At 39.3% G+C, this 18,801-nt stretch overlaps 1 protein-coding gene across 5 annotated transcripts in view; it reads left to right on the forward strand.

The window, feature by feature from the left end:
- Window positions 1-832: 832 nt before the first annotated feature.
- Window positions 833-18,801, forward strand: part of PRRC1 (proline rich coiled-coil 1) — a 45,997-nt gene continuing 28,028 nt past the window's right edge. Inside the window, exons 1-6 of one of the 5 annotated variants that reach the window (XM_060093304.1) lie at window positions 833-883; window positions 8,447-8,582; window positions 9,684-10,073; window positions 12,350-12,510; window positions 15,076-15,178; window positions 18,159-18,322. In XM_060093304.1, the coding sequence (XP_059949287.1) occupies window positions 8,468-8,582; window positions 9,684-10,073; window positions 12,350-12,510; window positions 15,076-15,178; window positions 18,159-18,322 (933 nt within the window). In that variant the 5' untranslated portion in view covers window positions 833-883; window positions 8,447-8,467. The other 4 variants (XM_060093307.1, XM_060093303.1, XM_060093302.1 and 1 more) reach the window with 4 other exon arrangements.

The raw sequence follows: 18,801 nt of genomic DNA on the forward strand, positions 1-18,801 counted from the left end.
AGGATAGAGATGGTAACTATTTTCAAAACCAACCCAAACAGCACTTTCTGGAGAGTAACCTAGATAGCCATCTACACACATTCTCAGTGGGTGGGATAAGAGTCACTGCCAAAGGGAACAACCCACTGCAGCTGCAAATCATTTTGTCTGAAGTTAGGGCATAGTTAAATAGTATTAACAGTTCAGTGAGGTATTGGTATTTTTAAATGCTTTCAGCTGTCAAGTCCGGGATATTATATTAATGCTAAATCTACAAATGAGTTCCTGAAGGAATTTGGGAACAACAAAAACAAGTTTTTCATGTGTTTACCGCTCAGTTTAAAAAGTGCTTTCCTATGTCTTATTTTAACTCTGTTACCTGCTTGATTAGAGATGGCAAACAATATTATTCCTATCTTACAGATGGAATATGGAGACTTAGGGAGAATAAGTGACCTATACAAGGTCCCATGACTGCTCAAGTGGCATTAGGGCACTCCTGGACCTAAACAGGACTTCTGATTGCAAATTCTTTATATTCCTCCATTGCACTCTATTCATTGATATATTTAGTGTACATTATTGAGCACCGACTTTCAGGAACTGTTTTAAGTGCAGCACGTAAGGTTAAGAAAGTGGATAATCTTTGGTTTTCCATTTAAAAAAAAAAAGAATGTGTAATACATGAACTTTGGGGGGGAAATCAGTATGGTAGCTGCCACCCTGCTATCTCTCTTTCTTGATGCAACCGCTATTATCTGGAAATCTTTGAAAATACATAGGATAAGTCTCCTGTTTCCGGAGCGAGGTCCTTCCTGGAGGCGGGGACTGGACTGGAAGACCCGGGCTGGTTCATCGTCATCCCCGCGGGCGGCCACGGGACAGAGTGAGCGAGCTACACCCGGTAACAAGGGTTCCGTTCTCGCGTACGGAGGTTGCGGCGTGAAAAGTTGGGCAGTCCTGCTGGAGAATGCTCCTAGAGCTGGGCAGCACCCAGCCCTGCGGGCAGGAGGATCTTTGGCCCCACGTACTCCTGCAGGTTTAATTTGAGGCCACGGGTCAGGGCTCAGGGCAAGCGAGACGGGGCGGGGCGCGGGGCGGGGCGCGGGGCGGGGCGCGGGGCGGGGCGGGGCGCGGGGCGGGGCGGGGCGGGGCGGGGCGCAGCATACGTGGCAGCGCAGGGACGTGCACCTACGGTGGCCATCTTGGAGGCGGGGGCGTGCGCGGTGAGTGCTTCTCTGCGTCTTGCTCGTTTTCTCGTAGTCGTAGTCCTACAGCTCAGCTTCCCTAGTCCCCACTTTTCACTGCCACGCAGACACTCTCTCCGGCCCGCAGGTGAGCGTCAGTCTGGCAGTAACGCGGGTGCGTGCGGGCGGCTGGGCTCCCAAACCGGCGCCCAGGGGCGCCGTAGTGCGAGGTGGGCGGGCCGGCAGGCGCCCCGAGAACGAGGGTAGTTTGGGAGTTCCGTCGTCGTGCAGTCCGGGCGCGGGCCGTGGGTGCATGCAGGGTTCAGGGTGCGCTTCGAGAGGCAAGCCGTTCCCGCCGCGGTTTACACGGTGGGTGCGGCCCGGGGGTCTTATCCAGCACTTTGCTCCAGTTCCGGGACCGACGCCGGCGCCCCGGGCTGTTTGGCTCCACCTTCCGCCGCGCTGGCCGGAGGGGAGATAACGAGGCAGGAGCCCATTGACCTTAGCTCGGCCCAGCCCGGCCTGGAGACGTGGCAGAGCTTGGGGGGAGGCTGTTACCGCCTGGGAGACTCCTAGGTCAACAAATGGGGGCGGGCAGTGGGATGTAGCTTCCTTTCCCGTGGGTTCCCCCATCGGTGCCTAGCGCCGCTCCAGAGGGCTTTTGCACTCTGCTGTCTCTTTGTTCGTTCCTGGGAACTGCTTCGGGCAAGTTTACCGGATAGCCTGTTCTCTAGATTGGCAGAATTTGTCTAATCCAAGAGAGTTTTTGTCATTCCAAGTAGTTATTTTAAGAGACAACATGTACATTTCTGCGAACGTGACACATTTTGGCATTCCAGTCTTTTCCCTGTACAGCTGCTATTTTGTCAGTGAACATTTATGGAAGTTATTTTGGGATAAGAAGTGGGAATGCAGAGACAAAACTCAGACCTTCCTGTAGCAGTGCTCACTAAAGGGTAGTAGAGGTTATCTTTTGAACCGGTAATCAACAATAATAACCGCTTTTAACGAGCTTTTACGTTTATCAAACCTTTCCTTGTATCTTTATAAGTAGCCACCTACTTTTTAACTGAAGAACCAAGACACAAGCAAATTGGAAGATCAGGGTCGGTCCAGAGACTGAGGACTCAATTTTCCAAGCCATTTCCATCACTTTTTCTTTAATGCTGATACATTAATATCCTTTTTGTGTCGAGAATGAGCACTAGAACCTTTACCAACTCTGACACTTTGCTGTTACTTTAATCACAGGAGCTTTTCTTTAGTAGAAGGTATTATGTTTATGCATCCAAAACTTACCCAATATTGTCATTAAGCCGATTCTCAAATAGTATGGCTTTTAAAGACAGAAAGAAATTGACCAATTATTCCATTTTCCGGGTTGTATTCATTGTTTAGGTTCTTTTGCAAATGCATTCATTAATATTTATCTTTAAATATGATTTCTACTAATTACTATGAGAATTGGTAGCATCTGTAGGAGGAAGATGAATAACCAGTGGAAAAATGAGATGAAGAAAAGAGGTAGCTTTGTCAGGGAGTAATAAAGTCCCCAGAAGGCCATTCTGTCCCTGATTATCTTCGTCTGTAGGTATTGAATGAAAGGATTTTGCTTCCCTGGATACCTGTTTTCTACTTACTGCCATAGATCTTTCCTCTACATTCACAACAGAACTTTTTGAAAGTGTTGTACATATTTGCTTCACCTCACACCTCAGTCCGGTTGAAATTGGCTTCTATCCCCACTCCTTTTGTTTTTTTTTTTTTTACATCTTTATTGGAGTATAATTGCTTAACTATGGTGTGTTAGTTTCTGCTTTATAACAAAGTGAATCAGTTATACATTGTTCCCATATCCCCTCCCTCTTGCGTCTCCCTCCCACCCTCCCTATCCCACCCCCCCAGGTGGTCACAAAGCACCCAGCTGATCTCCCTGTGCTATGCAGCTGCTTCCCTCTAGCTATCTACCTTACGTTTGGTAGTGTATGTATGTCCATGCCTCTCTTGCGCTTTGTCACAGCTTACCCTTCCCCCTCCCATATCCTCAAGTCCATTCTCTAGTAGGTCTGTGTCTTTATTCCTGTCTTACCCCTAAGTTCTTCTTTTTTTTTTTTTTTTTACAGCAAGAAAAATGGGGGTTATATCCAGATGAAAACATTAATTCATTCATCCAAGGTTCTTATTATCACAGTTTCTCACCTTCCCAAACTCAAGACCTCTAAGCAAAGTTTCTAGAATTATACCAAATAATCAAATGCTCCTTCTAGATTCTGTAAGCATTTTTTTTAAAGAAAGAATTTGTATTTCACTTCTATGAAGTGGAAGGAACTCTATGTATTTTTTTCTTTATTTTTTTTATTAGTTTCTGCTTTATAAGAAAGTGAATCAGTCATGCATATACATCTGTTCCCCCATCCCTTCCCTCTTGCGTCTCCCTCCCTCCCACCCTCCCTATCCCACCCCTCCAGGCGGTCACAGAGCTCCGAGCTGATCTCCCTGTGCTATGGGGCTGCTTCCCACTATCTATCTACATTACGTTTGGTACTGTATATATGTCCATGCCTCTCTTTCGCTTTGTCACAGCTTACCCTTCTCCCTCCCCATATCCTCAAGTCCATTCTCAAGTAGGTCTGTGTCTTTATTCCTGTTTTACCCCTAGGTTCTTCATGACATTTTTTTCTTCTTAAATTCCATACATACGTGTTAGCATACGGTATTTGTCTTTCTCTTTCTGACTTACTTCACTCTGTATGACAGACTCTAGGTGTATCCACCTCATTACAAATAGCTCAATTTCGTTTCTTTTTATGGCTGAGTAATATTCCATTGTATATATGTGCCACATCTTCTTTATCCATTCATCCGATGATGGACACTTCGGTTGTTTCCATCTCTGGGCTATTGTAAATAGGGCTTCAATGAACATTTTGGTACATGACGCTTTTTTTTTTTTTTTTTTTTTTAATGTATTTATTTATTTATTTTTGGGTGTGTTGGATCTTCGTTTCTGTGCGAGGGCTTTCTCTAGTTGCGGGGAGCGGGGGCTACTCTTCATCGCAGTGCGCGGGCCTCTCACTGTCGCAGCCTCTTGTTGCGGAGCACAGGCTCCAGATGCACAGGCTCAGTAGTTGTGGCTCACGGGCCTAGTCGCTCCGCGGCATGTGGGATCTTCCCAGACCAGGGCTCGAACCCATGTCCCCTGCACTGGCAGGCAGACTCTCAACCACTGCGCCACCAGGGAAGCCCACATGACTCTTTTTGAATTATGGTTTTCTCAGGGTATATGCCCAGTAGTGGGATTGCTGGGTCATATGGTAGTTCTATTTGTAGTTTCTTAAGGAACCTCCATACTGTTCTCCATAGTGGCTGTACCAATTCACATTCCCACCAGCAGTGCAAGAGTGTTCCCTTTTTTCCACACCCTCTCCAGCATTTATTGTTTGTAGATTTTTTGATGATGGCCATTCTGACTGGTGTGAGATGATATCTCATTGTAGTTTTGATTTGCATTTCTCTAATGATTAGTGATGTTGAGCATTCTTTCATATGTTTGTTGGCAATATGTATATCTTCTTTGGAGAAGTGTCTATTTAGGTCTTCTGCCCATTTTTGGATTGGGTTGTTTGTTTTTTTGTTATTGAGCTGCATGAGCTGCTTATATATTTTGGAGATTAATCCTTTGTCAGTTGCTTCATTTGCAAATATTTTCTCCCATTCTGCGGGTTGTCTTTTGTTCTTGTTTATGGTTTCCTTTGCTGTGCAAAAGCTTTTAAGTTTCATTAGGTCCCATTTGTTTATTTTTGTCTTTATTTCCATTTCTCTAGGAGGTGGGTCAACAAGGATCTTGCTGTGATTTATGTCATAGAGTGTTCTGCCTATGTTTTCCTCTAAGAGTTTGATAGTTTCTGGCCTTACATTTAGGTCTTTAATCCATTTTGAGCTTATTTTTGTGTATGGTGTTAGGGAATGATCTGAGCTCATAATTTTACATGTCCCTGTCCAGTTTTCCCAGCACCACTTATTGAAGAGGCTGTCCTTTCTCCACTGTACATTCCTGCCTCCTTTATCAAAGATAAGGTGACCATATGTGCGTGGGTTTATCTCTGGGCTTTCTATCCTGTTCCATTGATCTATCTTTCTGTTTTTGTGCCAGTACCATATTGTCTTGATTACTGTAGCTTTATAGTATAGTCTGAAGTCAGGGAGCCTGATTCCTCCAGCTCCATTTTTCGTTCTCAAGATTGCTTTGGCTATTCGGGGTCTTTTGTGTTTCCATACAAATTGTGAAATTTTTTGTTCTAGTTCTGTGAAAAATGCCAGTGGTAGTTGGATAGGGATTGCATTGAATCTGTAGATTGCTTTGGGTAGTATAGTCATTTTCACAATGTTGATTCTTCCAATCCAAGAACATGGTATATCTCTCCACCTATTTGTATCATCTCTAATTTCTTTCATCAGTGTCTTATTATCCCCACTCCTTCTGTGGAAACGGCTCTCACTAAGTTTTATCTCCAGTTTGGCAAATCTATTGACTTTTTCATATATCATCCTATTTGTCTTTTCTGTAGCATTTGATACTGTTGCCCATTCCTACCTTGAAACCCTCTTCTCTGGCTTTTGGACACCACAGCCTCCTGGTTTTCTTCCTGTCTTTCTGGTCTTTCATTCTTCTCTTCAGGCTTTTTTTTTTTCCTCCTGGGCTCTTCTTCAAGGGTTCGTTGGGCCATCTTCTTTTTTCTCTTGGTCTTCTCAGGTAATCTCTTTCCAGCACATGACTTTAGAGACTATCAGTAAGCTGATGAAGCCCACATTTATGTGGTTGCTGAGCTGCATACCAAGTCACCGGTACTTGGACGTTTCGAGGAGCTTGAACTTAGCATGTCCAGTATTAAATACTGCATAATCCCTCCTTTCCCAAGATGTCAGACATACACCTTGACCTCCTCCAGTGTTCCCTGTCTTACTGAATGGCACCACCATCTCTCCAGTTGTGCAAGTCATGCCTCTCCCCCTCCTGGACCCCATATCCAGTCTATCACTGAGTGTTAACCACCTAAACATTTCTTGAGCCTGTCCACTCTCTCCATCTCCACTATCATCACCTTAGTCTGGGGCCAGATAACTCTTTCTTGTGGGGCCCATCCTGTGCATTGTAGGATTTTTAGCAGTATTCCCAGCCTTTACCTACTAGATGCCAGTAATACCCCCTAGTTCTGACAACCAAATATGTCTCCAGACATTGCCAAATGACCCTTGCAGGGGAGAGGGGCAGAATCACCCTCCTCCACTCCCCATTTGAGAATCACTAACCTAGGGTGTTATTTGAACTACTTCTATAGCCTTCTTAATGGTCTCTCTGCATCTACTCTGACTGCCCTATGGCACAAACTGCATACTGTGGTCAGAGGAATTTTTCCAAAACACAAATATGAATTGCTAAAAGCTGGAACCAGCCTAAATGTCCTTCAACAAATAAATGGATAAACACAGTGGTACAACTATAAAATGGAATACTCTTCAGCAATAAAGAACCAACCATTGATATATCCAACAATTTGGATGGATCTTAAGAGCATTCTGTTGAGTGAAAAAAACCAATCTCAAAAAGTTGTGTGCTGTATGATTCTATTTACGTAACATTCATGAAATGAGAAAATGGTAGAGAACAGTTGGTTGCCAGAGCTTATGGTTGATGAGAGGGTGTGACCAAGGAGCAGCATGTGGGAGTTTCTTTGAGGGGGTGATGGAACAGTTCTGTGTCCTGATTGTGGTGGTAGCTACACGAGTCAGTGCATATGATGAAACTTCATAGAACTACACACACACACACACGTGAATGTAAAAACAGGTGAAATCCAAATAAGGTCTGTAGTTCAGTTACTCGCATTGTACCAATGTTAATTTCCTGGGTTTTATCACCGTAGTCTAGTTACATAGGATGCCATCGTTGGCAGAAACTGGGTTTAAGGTACTCATGAAGTCGGCTCTATTTTGGCATCTTCTTGTGAATCTGAAATTTCTTCAAAAAAGTGAGAAGACCCAATATGTCATTCCCAGTTTGAATGCCCCACAGTGACTTTCTGTTCTCAAAAGAGCCATCTCTTTAATTTGGCTTATACGTGTCAGCATGGTCTGAGCTCCTCTCCATGTCTCCAGTCCTCATTATTCCTTTCTGCTGCATGCGTTTTCTTGAATGTGTCAATGTCCCTCAACCTTCCAGGGCCTTTATACCTTCTCTGTATTCACTTTTTCTGGCATGTGCCCTCTTTAGCTCCTTTCCCTTGCCTAATTAAATTCTGATCGTCCCTCAGATCTCAGCTTATATGTGACTTCCTTGGGGAACCCTTTTCTGTTCACCAGTCAAAACCGTATTCCCAGCGAGCAGAATTGTTCTTGCTCTCAGAGCACATCATTCAGGCTGTGGTTCATTGTTATGTTGCTGTTATTGTTTGACTGTCTCCCGAACTGGACTTTAAGTATCCCATTTGTTTTGCTTACACTATATTTCTAGAGGCACCAGTACAGTGCTTGGCAAGTGGTTGACCGTCACTGACTGTTTGTTAAATGAGTAAAAACTTCAAAAACTTATTTGGTAGGTTTAGAAGTTTCGATTTTATACTTGAGGCAGGCTTGAAAATTTATAATTTTTAAGGAAGTTTTCCCACATTTTGTAACCCGTTTTTGACTGTTAGGTCGAAATGCTATCTAGTGGCATTTTTGCTACAGCTAACTTTTCTAAAACCTGAGACATATCATTTAGCCATTATGGGGCACATTTTAGAATGTAAACTAAGAAAACCTGGGAATCGAGCACAGTAAAAAATTTTTTTTTACTGTTAACAGGAGTAGCCCTCGTACACTGCTTAATGAGAGAGGAAGTGTTTCAAGAATACTTTAAATAATTTATTTTTATTTTAAAAGTAATAGTGACTGGAATCTAGATATAAATCTCCCATGCATTCATGTGGCAGAAATTAAATTAGTAATTTACTATTTGAAATATATTGGGTAATTAATTACTTAGTTAATGTAAAATTATTTCTCAGTAATGGAGTAGGTGTATGAAAATGTCTCAGATTGTTTGCACATTAAATATTCTCACAGACTATTTTCTTAGGAATTTTGACAAACCCTTCACCTGGAGATAAGTGGCATTATAAACAGTAAAGACAGACATCTGTCTGTTGATTATTTTAAAAAACTATTCTCTAACTATACAAGGTTTAAAAATATACTTTTTATTACTGTGTAATATTTATTACATTTTAATATTTTTACAGTTTTACCGTAATTGAAGAAAAATGATGGAAGAGAGTGGAATAGAGACAACACCACCTGGGACTCCTCCACCAAGTTCAGCGGAACTGGCTGTCGCTGCCACAGCGGCACAGCCGTCTTCCCCCCCAGCCCCTTTAGGTACGTGCAGTTGTCTAGCATCAGTATGTTTTGAGGATAGTCAAGATACTGTTATCTTTTCTCAGAGTCATTTAAAAAAAGCATAGAGGCATACCTCAGAGATACTGAGAGTTCAGTTCTAGACCACTACAGTAAAGTGAATATTGCAATAAAGTGAGTCACATGAATTTTTTTGTTTCCCAGTGCATATAAAAATTATGGTTACACTATACTGTAGTCTGTTAAGTTTGCAATGTATTACGTCTAAAAAAAGAATGTACGTACCTTAAGTAAAAACTTTGCTAAAGTATTGCTTAAAAATGCTGATCATCATCTGAGCTTTTAGCGAGTTGTCATCTTTTTGCATTAGTAACATCAAAGATCACGGATCACCATAACAAATACAATAATAATGAAAAAGTTTGAAATGTTGTGAGAGTTACCAAAATGTCACACAGAGACACGAAGAACAAATGCTGTTGGGAAAAATGGTGCTGATAGACTTGCTTAACACAAGGGTTGCCACAACCCTTCAATTTGTAAAGCGGAGCAAAATAAAATGAGGTGTTCCTGTATATTAAAAATTCTGTAATCTTTGCCAGGATGAAGGGAGATAGCCTTTTTTAATTTAAGCCTGAAGACAGAAAACATCTATGTTTTGCTTTATCTTAACTTTCGTTCTTTATGTTCATACTGACTAGAAATCATCTTTGTTATGACAGAGATATCCTAAAAAGTATGTATTAGCTTTGTCTAATGTTCTGTGACTGTGGTGATTAACGTTCTGACCTTCTGACTTTGAGCCTTAAATTGTGAGGTTTTATGCTCATATCAGCAGGGATGAAAAACGGCTTTATTTTATTAAAAGCACATCAAAACAAAAACACAAAGGTCTGCAATACCATAACTTAATTTTACATAGCTGCTGCTTTTACTGACGGGAGTTGAAAGTCATTTGCACTCAGTCATAGTCGTATAGTTCAAATCACACATTTAAAAATAACTCCTGGGATAGGGTCTGTTAAATTTTAAAATTTTCCAAGAAGACAGTAATGAGACACTTTGAAAACTAAGTGAAAAACATTTTACTGACGCATTTTTTTCGTGCCCTCCTTTTTCTAGCTGCAGCCAGCGCTTTCTCTTCTCCAAGCGTGTCCTCTGTGCATCCCCTGCCGCCACACACGTACTCCACCCCTCAGCAGTCCCTGCCTCCTGTGAGGCCTTCGCCACCCTTGCCCTTTGTGCCTCCTTCACCGGTTCCTTCTGGTCCTGCACTCATTACGTCTTTACCACCTCATGTTTCTCCACCAACTGCTGCTGCCTTCAGTAACCCTCCTTCATCCCACTTCCCACCTTCCACTTCTGCCCCAAACACTCTCTTATCTGCCCCTGCTTCGGGTCCTCCCACATCAGGATTCTCTGTCGGCTCAGCCTATGACATTACACGAGGACATGCAGGAAGAGCTCCCCAGACACCCCTGATGCCGTCTTTTTCTGCACCTCCGGTGACAGGTAATTCTGTCTCTCACTGATACTTTGAAACAAGTGGTTATGGTGAATGTTTTATTTATTTTTAAAGCAGCTTTATTGAGGTATAATTCACATACAATTCAACCCTTTCATGTGTACAGTTTAATAGTTATTACTGTATCAAGTTGTGCAGCCATCACCAAAATCAATTTTAGAACCTTTTAATCACCCCAAAAGAAACCCCATACCTATTAGCTGTCACTCCCTACTTCCTCCCAATCCTCATGGCCCTCAGAACCACTAATCTACTTTCTGCTTCTATGAATTTGCTTATTTTGAACAGTTCGTATAAATGGACTCATAATATGTGTCTTCTGTGACTTAGTGTAATATTTTCAAGATTCATCCATGTTGTAGAATGCGTCAGAACTTCCTTTTTAAGACTGAATAATATTCCATTGTATGGATATACCACATTTTGTTTATTCATTTCATCAGTTGATAAACTGTTGGGTTGTTTGCACTTTTTGCCTATTGTGAATACTGATTTTATGAACCTTTGTGTGCAAGGTTTTATGTGAACATGTTTTCATTTCTCTTGGGTTTATACCTAGGTGCAGAATTGCTGACTTTTTTTTTTCCTGGAGGGTTTTTTTTTTTTAATTGAAGTATAGCTGCTTTATAATATTGTGTTAGTTTCAGGTGTACAGCGTAGTTATTCAGTTATACATATATCTATATCTATTCTTTTTCAGATTCTTTTCCATTATAGGTTATTACAAGATATTGAGTAGAGTTCATGTGCTATACAGTAGGTCCTTGTTGTTTATCTGTTTTATATATAGTAGTGTGTATCTGTTAACCCCAACCTCCTAATTTATCCCCTCCTTCTCCTTTGAAAACCATAAGGTTTTTTTGTATGTCTGTGAGTCTATTTCTGTTTTGTAAATAAGTTCATTTGCACCATTTTTTAGATTCCACATATAAGTGATATCATATGATACTTGTCTTTGATTTACTTCACTTAGTATGATCATCTCTAGGTACATCCATGTTGCTGCAAATGGCATTATTTCATTCTTTTTTATGGCTGAGTAACGTTCCATTGTATATGTGTGTGTATATATATATATATATATATATATATATCCATTCATTTGTCGATGGACATTTAGGTTGCTTCCATGTCTTGGCTGTTGTAAATAGTGCTGTGCTGTGAACACTGGGGTGCATGTCAGAATTGCTGACTTTTGAACAACTACCAGACTATTTTCCAAAGCAGCTGCACCATTTTACTTTCTCACCAGCAGTGTATGAGGGGTCCGGTTACTGTGCATGAATGTTTCATTCCCTTTTCCTTGATCTCCAGAGCTTCCTATTTTCATTTAAATTATTAAAATAAAGCTGATGTTACTTAATATATGATTTTTATATGGTATAAAACTTAGTACATGATTAGTATGTGGAATGTCAGCCAGAATTAGAAAATTTTGTCCTAACATTTGTGCCGTTATAGAGAAACATCAAGGTGAAGTCTGAGAGTTTTTTTTAAAGCTTTACTTAAAAAATTATCAGGACTGAATGGTCCAAGGAGTAGTTTTATTTAGCCAGGTAAAAGTTCAAAAACAAATAAGTGTATGTGCCATAAGATGGTGGAATTGGACTATTTTATTTTCTAGGTCAGTTACACCTACTTTTTCGACTTCCCTGGAATGGTTATTGGATATCAATATCAAAACTTCATCCTGTCATATTCTGCCTATTGTTTCTCATTATAGGAAAAGAAACAATTTTGTTGTGATTTTATAATCCAACTTGGCTTGTCTACCTTAACAAATAAAATTTTTTCAAGAGTACAAGTATGACACCCATGTGTATGTATATGTGAATTTTTTTTTGAGTTAAAATAGGGTATATGGATATGTTTACTAATTTTTACATGTTTTTTGTATGATGGGCTTGAGTGCTCGTATCAGTTATTTTTATGCTTTAAAGAGATTCAAACTATAGCTGTCTGCATCCAAGTGCTCATAGGGCAAACATGAAGTACTTTTGGATGTATATTTTCTGTCTATTTTCAGGGCACTTGGTTGGTGTAAGCTTATGAAGAGGGAAAGAAATTTCTTCTTTGGAATTTTGTATATTTTATAAAGGTTTAGGTGATTCTTTGAGCTCATATCTCAGTGTTGAAATGCCTGAGTATATAGTTACATTATTAAAGCTGTTTTGAACTACTCATCTCATATGTTGTATCTTCTTTTTATAGGAAATAGTTTATGGAATAAATTACATATATTAACATTTTTGCCATTAACTAGGTATTTTGCCAACTCCCATTACTCAGCAAGCTGGTTTGACATCTCTGGCACAGGGAACTGGAACCACATCAGCCATAACTTTTCCAGAGGAGCAAGAAGATCCTAGAATTGTTAGAGGGCAGGATGAAGCATCTGCTGGTGGACTCTGGGGTTTTATTAAGGTAAGGGGTGTTTACTTTAAAAATCACGTTTAATTTTTTTAGTTATAAAACTAACATATTCATTAGAGAGAATTTTGAAAATAGAATAAGAGGTGTAAGGAAAAATTAAAATACCTTTTATTCTTATTACACTTTTTCTATAGTTCCTCTGTCTTTTGGATGCACATATCTGTGTAAATGTATCTCTTTTTTAGTGAAAAGCAAACTGGAGTAGTGACACATGGACACAATTTTGTGTCTTCTGTTTGTCTTTACCTAGCGTGTATCATGAACATCTTCCCAGCTATAATTCTTCAGGCTACTTTGCCCAACCTGTCATTGTATTTATTTCCCATGTTTTATTTCACTTACCTGTTATTGGCATTTTCTAATTGTAATTCTTATTAATTAAATTATTATGAGCACTCTTGTATGCCAATCTTTATGTGCATCTCTGTTTTATCAGAGTTAATTCTTGGTAAATGTCAGTGTGGACATTTTAAAAATTACTGATACATATTGCTCTCCAAGAAGGTTATATACCAAGATCACTGTCATAACATCATTCATTTGCCAGCAGTGATTTTATTAATTGAAATATAGTATTTTCTAATTTGATAGGCAAAAAAATAATACCTTGTTTAAATTTGCATTTCTTTGTTACTCAATTTGAATTTTTTTTAATGTGATTTTTGGCCATTTGTATTTTTATTTTGTTAAGTCTGTATTCATGTTCTTTGCTCAGTTTTGAATTGGGATGATTTTCTTTTTTAATGAATTGATAAAAACTCTTAATGTAAGAAGAATATTATATGCTATCATATGCTGCAGTAGCCTCCATTTTTATCTTACATTTCAATTTTATTATGCTTTATTGACACAAAGCCTTCTAAATTTTGGGGAGTCATTTCTATCAATTTTTTTTTCAATTTTTTTAAATGTTAAAAATGACATTTACCTACTGTATTATATGATAATTGTTTTTTTATGATTTCTTCTGATTTTCTTGTGGTTTCATTTTTTTTACTTCCCAAGTTGATATAGCTGATACTTACTTTACTATATTATATGAGATAGAAGTCAAATTTAATTTTTTTCCAACCACTTAATCAACTGTTCCAAAATCATATCCCAGTGATTTGATATGTTACCTTTACCTTAGTTACTAAATTGTGTGTTAACCTCAGTTTCTGCGCTCTGTATTTTATTTCACTGCTTTGCCTGTCCTTGCAACAGTACCACACTATTTTAATTATTATAACTTTATTACACTAATATTTATTGAAAGCCTACTCTGTGCTGAGGTGCGGATGAAGAGTATTCATAGATGAGTCAGATAGAAAAGTCAGTTCTGAGTCTCTGCATTCATAAAGGCAGATCAGCATTTGGTTGTGTAAGTTTGCTGTTTTCTCTTCAAAATTTTTCTTTGCTAGTCTTTTCTATTTAATTTTCTTAATGAATTTTAGAATCGCTTTGTCAAGTTCCCCTCAATATTCTGAGGGTTTGGCTGCAATTTAATTACATATTAAATGCATTTTTAAATTGGTAGCTGGTTAAACTGATTTACAGCGTTTGAGTTTTATGTATCAGAAAGATGGCATTTTTCTAAGCCTGCTTCTTTATATCACTTTGTGCTTTTTAAAGGTCTTCTTTATGTAGAGACTCACTTCTTTTCCTCCTTAAGAGCATGTGTCAGCATGTCAGTTACCAGTTGTAATACTCAGTTCAACCCTACAGATCTTGTAAATAACTCTTCTAATATTCAGCATAAGATGGGTGGACAGTCTTAAATATCAGTGTTATGAACTCATCTGTTTTTCTGAATCACCTTAGTTTAATGGTAGGTTGGGACAGGTGGAATCATGGCCTGTTAGCCAGATGCCATCTCTAAGTTTCTTCGACTGTGGGAGAAGCATAGATGGAAGGAAATACTCAGATCTGGTTCCTTCTGTCTAATAGTGTGGTTTTAGGAATTCAGAGGACTAGGTCTGGCTTTATTAAAAGGGAGAATTTGGGAACAAAACAAATAGGAAGTAGGAAAAAAGAAACTTTCATAGAACAGAGTATTATATATTAAGGTAATAAGTAACTGTTCTGGGAAATAAAGATAAAAATTTTTTAACTGTTTTTATTTTTATATTAGGGAACAAAATGTGAGTCTTCAGAGTCATCCAATTACAGTCTTTATTTGGGACCTTGATGGACAAGTTTTGCCTAGTCTTTTTTATAGATAAATAGTAATGAAATGAAATAAAAATATAGGTATACATAGAAATGAAATAAACATATATACATACACACATACATATATGTACAATAAACATACTTCCCAGGCCAGTGTTGCTCGAAGTGGGGTCAGTAGATTGCTGTCAATCTATGATGAGATGAGAAGAGAAATTGAGAGGAAGCATTTTGAAATTTCATAGCAATTTGACATCGCCATAACCTTAGTTTTCTTATATTTTACAAGAGTATAGGTCTGCAATGCATTGGAAACTTAAAAACAATTTTTTTTTCCTCACCATCCGGTAATCATGGTGTTCTTTGCTTAGAATGAGTATTTACATGTGAATTTGTTCTGTGCAGGGTGTGGCTGGGAACCCTATGGTGAAATCTGTGCTTGATAAAACAAAACATTCAGTAGAAAGCATGATTACAACGCTGGACCCTGGCATGGCTCCATATATCAGTATGTACTTAAAATAGAGCAGCATCTGCCATATAAAGTATGTGCTCGTGTCAGCCACTGAGTGTAATCCCACAGGTCTTGTAATTAGTGAAAATCCTCCTATATTCTTACATTGATTGTCAGTCTTGGTTTTGATACTTTTTTTTTTTTTTTTTTTTTTTTTTGCGGTATGCGGGCCTCTCACCGTTGTGGCCTCCCCCGTTGCGGAGCACAGGCTCCGGACGCGCAGGCTCCAGACGCGCAGGCTCAGCGGCCATGGCTCACGGGCCCAGCCGCCCCGCGGCATATGGGATCCTCCCAGACCGGGGCACGAACCCGTATCCCCTGCATCGGCAGGCGGACTCTCAACCACTTGCGCCACCAGGGAGGCCCGGTTTTGATACTTTTAATTCATCTTTTTCTTAGTCACCATTAAATAAATTTTGAAAACTTCCCAGATTGAACTTTGGAGGAGTAAAAATGATTTGAATTATTAGTATACTTACTGATTTTAATTATGAATATGGTTAGTATTGCTTTATATGAATTTTACCGTTCATTGTTGACATTTGAAGTGTTGCTTTGTTCATATTTGATTTTGACATTTCTCCAGTTATCTATTTTAATTAAATGTGTTTATGTGTAACTCAGGAATAAAATTTGTTTTTTGGGGGGTGGCGTACGCGGGCCTCTCACTGTTTTAGCCTCTCCCGCTGCGGAGCACAGGCTCCGGACGTGCAGGCTCAGCGGCCATGGCTCACAGGCCCAGCCGCTCCGCGGCATGTGGGATCTTCCTGGACCGGGGCACGAACCCATGTCTCCTCCATCGGCAGGTGGACTCTCAACCACTGCGCCACCAGGGAAGCCCAGAAATAAAATTTTTATAGGCTGTTAATCTGTTTACTAATAATACATCATTGCTAGATTTGTTGGGAAAGCTATTTTAATCACCTTTGAACCCTCATTACCAAGAATCCTCCAGACAGTTAACTGGAGGATTAATTTTTTATGTACATAGCCAGTAAGTGAAATAACATAATCTCTTAGCAGGATTTGTGACCAATTATTAGTAATTCTGTTAAAGATAACAATTTAGCGGCCATAGCTATGCACCAGGTACTTGAACAGATTTTCAGTAGCAATAAAAAGTCAGTAGCTTTCATGGGCTTCCCTGGTGGCGCAGTGGTTGAGAGTCCGCCTGCCGATGCAGGGGACACGGGTTCGTGCCCCGATCCCGGAGGATCCCACATGCCGCGGAGCGGCTGGGCCCGCGAGCCATGGCCGCGGAGCCTGTGTGTCCGGAGCCTGTGCTCCGCAATGGGAGAGGCCGCAGCAGTGAGAGGCCCGCGTACAACAACAACAACAACAACAACAACAAAAAAAAAAAAGTCAGTAGCTTTCATAAGTCTTGAGTCTGTTGGTAATTGTCTAGTAAATGTCAAAGGGCAAGACCTAATAATGATAATAAGTACCATTTATTAAACACTTGATCTGCCAGATACTAATTCCCGTAAGAGCTCTGCAAGCTAGGTGTTATTTTCCTCAGGTTTTAGATGAGGAACTTGTGTTCAGAGAGCTTTATTATTATCCTAGGTTACACAACTTGATGGAGCTAACACTTAGCTACTTTGCTTCCCTTTAAGTGCAAAATTGAATCAAAGAATTAACTCAGCTGAATTGTTCTCTGTGTTTGTAATTGCCAGGGTTTAGAAATTGGACCCTACCATATATACTGATTTCATATATTCATAATAATCAAGTTTGACATAATGAATGCAGTATATATGTTATTCTCTTCACAAGCTCTTATTTTTAGTGAGAAAAAGAAAGGAATTAGTATTTTTGGAGCTGTTGTTGTTTTAATGGATGTTGTGTTAGATGGTGAAATCAATTACCTTATTTAATCCTTAGAGCCAGCCCTGTGAGGTGGCAGGAATTTTTCTGTGAGGAAACAAGCTCCGTGACTCCCCCAAGGTAATGAGCTAGTAAGTGATAAAATCAGGATTCAAACCAAAGACTTTTCTCAGGCCAGTACTCTGCGTGACATCCAGATAAAGGAAAATAAAACGGGGAGAGAAAGATACAAAATGAAATTTCTATTATTAGAAGATATAATAACATATAATCTTAATCACCTATAAAAAGCAATAATAGTGTGAAAAAGCTATTGACAGGCAGCAAAAATGAGACCATTTGGATCTAACAAAACTAGTAAAACTTACCATGTTTTTATATAAATATTTTAGAAATCACCATAACAATTTCAAATGTATCAAGAAAGCACAAGAACTATTAGAAATGGACTTTAACACAGTTTCAACATTTTTTTGATTAGCTCTCCCTTTATAATCATTAAAAGTGGCCTGAGTCATCACAAAAAACTGAAAAGCTTTTTGAGCTGAAGCCTAATGGAACAGTACTTAGCTAGATAGGGTTAAGAGATATGTCCCACATGGAGGAAAAAAAAAAGAAAAACATATAGTCTTCCTCCTCTTTCCTATGGTAACCCTTGCTTTTAGGTTTTAATAATTTAAGAAATTCCAGTAAAGATGGGATCTGTGGAACATTGTTTCAATCAGGAAAAAAGAAATCCATAATAAAAAGCCTAAATATTTGGAAAATATTTTCAGCTGTTCCAAAAGATACTTAGGAAAAGCATTGTTTCTAGGGCAGAATATTTCACAGTACAAACAGCTCTCTTGAGAAATCTCAGAGTAAGATGCCATTAGATGACAGGGTGAAATGTGTCTGCTTGCATCAGGCAGTGTAGTGAAAAGATGCAGACCTAGATTTGAGTCCTGACATCATCGCTAAGTAGCTGTGTTACCTTGGGTGAGACCTTATCAGCCTCAGTTTCCTCAGCCAGTAAAAAGGTAATCTATAGCTTGCATTGTTTTGCCAGGTTAAGAGTAATTATGTAATAAAATGTTAGTGCATGGTAGTAATTATGATAATTTCATTATTTTAATTTGGAATTGAAATTTTCTTCTGGTCTTTGTAGAATCTGGAGGTGAACTGGACATTGTAGTGACGTCAAATAAAGAAGTAAAAGTTGCCGCTGTCCGAGATGCCTTCCAGGAGGTTTTTGGCTTAGCTGTGGTGATAGGGGAAGCTGGGCAGTCCAGCATTGCCCCACAACCAGTGGGCTATGCAGCTGGATTAAAAGTGAGTAATAGAGCATCTTTTTCAGGATATAGTAGCTGGCAGTTCATTTTTTTAAATTTCTGATGATAATCCTATGGTCTATATGGAGCTTTTGGGTTTTTACATACTGAAATATTGATTTGGTTTTTAATTAGACAATTCTGTAGTGTTAGGAAGATACAGTGAAGTTTTAATTTAAAGAAACCTAAAGTAGGTTTTGATTTTCGGGGGAGGGGAGGAACCACATGCCAAGAGCACAGAAAGAAGGCAGTTTTAGTCCTGAAAGAGATCTTCTTAACCCAGTATTAACGTTTAAATCCATTACTGAAATTATAATATCCCTTGAATCCTGTAAGCTTTTTATTACTATCACTATTAATAATACTTTACACTTTATGTATTTCTTCGTGGTTTATGGGATTCTCATATATTTGGAAGTTTCCAGAGTAGTAATGGGGTTCTAGTAAGCAGGTTGTAAACACACCTGGCAAAGTTCCCCT

Source organism: Mesoplodon densirostris, chromosome 3 (assembly GCF_025265405.1).
Source record: "Mesoplodon densirostris isolate mMesDen1 chromosome 3, mMesDen1 primary haplotype, whole genome shotgun sequence".
NCBI lineage: Eukaryota > Metazoa > Chordata > Mammalia > Artiodactyla > Ziphiidae > Mesoplodon > Mesoplodon densirostris.